This window comes from Dinoponera quadriceps, unplaced genomic scaffold (genome assembly GCF_001313825.1).
Source record: "Dinoponera quadriceps isolate SergipeBrazil2010 unplaced genomic scaffold, ASM131382v1 scaffold700, whole genome shotgun sequence".
Classification (NCBI taxonomy): Eukaryota; Metazoa; Arthropoda; class Insecta; order Hymenoptera; family Formicidae; genus Dinoponera; species Dinoponera quadriceps.
The window spans coordinates 1-3775 of NW_014554788.1; the positions used below are offsets into that span (position 1 = coordinate 1).

At 38.2% G+C, this 3775-nt stretch overlaps 1 protein-coding gene across 1 annotated transcript; it reads right to left on the reverse strand.

The window, feature by feature from the left end:
• Positions 1 to 396: 396 nt before the first annotated feature.
• Positions 397 to 954, reverse strand: LOC106741870 (putative uncharacterized protein FLJ37770). The gene has a single exon (XM_014614271.1). The coding sequence runs from the start codon at positions 952 to 954 to the stop codon at positions 397 to 399; it is 558 nt and encodes a 185-aa protein (XP_014469757.1).
• Between the last annotated feature and the right edge of the window lie 2821 nt (positions 955 to 3775).

The following is a 3775-nucleotide window of genomic DNA, read 5'->3' on the forward strand; positions in this document are numbered from 1 at the left end:
CTCAAAATACTCATTTACAGCATCGATGACTTCCTCGTTGGTCTCAAATGTTTTACCTCCGAACCATTTTTTAAGATTAGGAAACAAATGATAGTCGCTGGGGGCTAAATCTGGTGAATATGCTGGTTGGGGGAATAATTCGAACTTCAATTCCTTGATTTTAGCCATCGCAACGATCGACGAATGGGCAGGTGCATTGTCATGGTGAAACAAGATTTTTTTCTTCGCCAAGTGAGGTCGTTTATTTTTCATTTCTTTCTTCAAACGCTGCAATAACTCTGCGTAGCATTGACCAGTGATGGTTTTATCCTTCTCCAGGTAATCAATGAAAATAATTTCTTTCGCATCCCAAAAAACAATCGCCATAACCTTATTCGCCGACAAAATTGTTTTTGCCTACTTTGGGGTTGGTTCACCTGGTCCAATCCATTGTTTCAACTGTTGTTTAGTTTCAGGAGTGTAGTGGTGAATCCAAGTTTCATCCACAGTTATAAATCGACCCATAAATTCGCTGGGGTTTCGCTTGTACAGCGCCAAATTTTTGATTGAAACAGTTTTCCGGGTAAATTTTTGATCGAACGTTAGCAAACGTGGCACCCACCTAGCACAGAGCTTCCTTATGCTCAAATGTTCATGTGAAATATTGCGCACACGTTCAGTTGACATCCTAGTAGCCTCAACTGTCTCACTTACTTTTAATCTGCGGTCCTCCATTACTATTTTATGAATTTTTTCAATCATTTCGGGAGTTGTGACCTCAACGGAGCGTCCTGAACGTGGATCGTCAGAAGTGCTTGTGCGACCTTTCTTAAATTCAGAAACCCACTGTTTAACCGTTGAATATGATGGAGAAGAGTCTTTCAGTGTGGAATCCAGCTCTTCTTTAATTTGTAATGATGTTAGGCCTTTTAAATAGAAGTATTTGATGACCGCACGCTTCTCTGATTTTTCCATTTTCACGTAAGCAATCGAGGCGTCTTATTCAATCGGCTCTCAAATGTACACAAACAGAACAATCTACCTGAAAATTTATATACAATCTATTAAAATATAGTACTATAGAATACAAGCTAAAAATTAGACCTGCTGGCGCCATCTCTATTTCAGGCCGGAAACTTTTCACCCCACCCTCGTATATCATTACCGCTTATAAAATCACTTTTCGCTATTAACAAACACTCAGCCGCCAAATAGGATATAACTTAATTACATGTAACTAATGACGCACACAGCCACTCGATAATGTCATAGACATTATTATTAACATTATAATTATTATTTAAGAGCGCTCGTCACACACAAAATTGTTATAAGAAAACACCTTGCATACACCGCTTTATTTTATATCAAAGGCGATGCGTAAAACCACACAAATATAAAATTAATAATTATTGCCGCTATTCGCATACACATAATATTAAATAATGCAAGGATATACTGAAATTTATCGCACCATAATTAACACGTTCAACCCGGCGCATGTTTTCGAAGTCCATATAGTCAGCGGGCTCGAGATTTTCAGATGTTTATTCGTCTGGCGGCGCTTATTTCTTTCATTATTTTCTCTGTTGTCAGTGGCTTGAGTTTGAAGTCTACTTGCATCTAACTGTTATAAATTACTTATAAAACTTTATTTACAAATTGTGAAATATATATGTAAGTAAAATACTTTTCTTTTTTTAAGGTTAGACATTCTATAATATAATTTTTGTTTTTCAATAATTTATTATTGACCCTTAGTATTATGGAGTCAGACGATGATTTTGAGTTCCTGCGAAATTCACGCAGAAAAAAACCTAGAATCTTATATTCATCGGACTCGGAAGATGAGTTTTTGGACGCAATACTGCTAAATAGAGAGGAACATGACGAGAATACATTGTCGCAGTTTATGTGTGATCAACAAGATTGGAGCCCTTTTATAACAGATTGTGTTCCTTTTGAAAAATACAATCAAGAACATAGAATGTTGCCAGAAATAGATTATGATAATGCCTTTTCAATTTTTAAATTATTTCTTTGTGATGATATAATTGACCTTATGGTATTAGAAACCAACAAATATTATGAAAAATGTGCGCTACAAGCACATTCATCAGTTACTATTAGAAAACACAAACAGCAATGGAAACCGACAACTCGGGATGAAATGCATATATTTATAGGCANATATTATCATCTAGTCTCTTCCCAGTTGTTCAATTTAAAGTATGCTTTTTCAAATAAAATTAGAAATATATGGGAACTACCGATGGTTCACGCCGTCAGACAGAGCAAACTGTGTGTGGACCACCGGTGGTTCACGCCGCCAGACAGAGCAAACTAGGTGTGGACCACCGGTGGTTCACGCCGCCAGATGAAAGCAATGCCTGTGAACCACCGGTGGTTCGCGCCGGGTTGAACGTGTTAATCTCACAGTGAAAGAGCATTCCTTGCCAAAATTTATTTAAGAGATATAATACTGAATGTCGAACAAATCAAATTATTAGAGCCCCGATTTAAAAATCAAATAATAAATTATCATGCACTATCTTGAAACGACCGGGCATACCTCGAGCTTCTCAGAATTTTTTATCTGTTTGGCGTAACTTAAATATCTCGGAAGACTCGATCTGCCTTTTGAATAAATTTCGAGTAACTCGGGCAGTATTTATCTTTTTTAATAGAATAATTCATAAACGACTTGGGCACCGATCTCCTTTGATATTTTCGTAAGCGCGAGCCCCCACTCCGGTGCCCTCCTCGCCTTTGTCGTCAAAGAGTATAAAAGCCCGCGCACTGCAACCTCCGATGTTCTTTTTCTTTCGGTAATACTTTCAGTCTTAGTCGCCTGTCTGTCTTAATTCAGTCTTTCCTTTCTTTTCGATCTTTTCCTTTTCGTTCGTCCTCTTTTTAGTCTGATCGTCTTTTGGTCACTTCGTTCATTATCAATCTTATACGGTTTTATTAAGTCATCGAGCCTGTCGTTCTTTATTTCGTCAGTCTTAATTATTCGACACTCAGTATTACCTCCAGAGCGGTTTACTCCCTCATACGAGACTAGTCAGTCTGCTCCTTGAGAAACGAGCGATTTTATAAACGCTCCCGGCAACTAAGACAATTTAAACTACGGTGCAGTGAGTTCTAGTCCTACCGCCTTCACACCGAGCCTCTACTGCGTGCGCACGAGCCTTGTAACAGCCGTCCGTAGCATAAGTCTTGTTTTACGTACTCTTGAAATAAATGAAGTTGATATTACGATTCCATGCGAATCTCCCGACGTGTGAAGTACCCTGTGTTTTATTCCATCGCTGCATCACGAAACTGTGAACAGATAGAGCTCTAATTATTTTACGATAATTCTTGGAATCTTGCACAGAGTCTATCCAGTTGTAATAAAGCAATTACGTCCGAATCAGAGTGTCAAATAATTGTTTTTGGTCAAATTTAAATTCTTATTACCATATTGCCAAATTCTAAGACCATTTTAGGAAACAACTCAAAATAAAGAACCATTTATTTATTGAAACAAAGCATTTAATTTTAACTAAGACACATTAGAAAAATTGCTTGCAAGTGAGCTCAGTTCCATCGCATCTACTTCCCCTCCACGGTAGCTCACCTCGGAGTTGAGCTTGTTATATTACCCTTGTCGAATCTGTTGTCAAGGTAGCTCACCTAGGAGTTGTGCTCGCTAAGCCATCCTTCTCACCATTGTTACCCAGAGCAATCGCCCAAGAACAGAGCTTACTATTCTCACACCCAGCGCAATTTTTATACGTGGTAGATCACCCAG

Excerpts from the sequence above, each read along its gene's own strand:
- LOC106741870 (XM_014614271.1), bottom strand. The coding sequence starts at position 954 with ATGGAAAAATCAGAGAAGCGTGCGGTCATCAAATACTTCTATTTAAAA.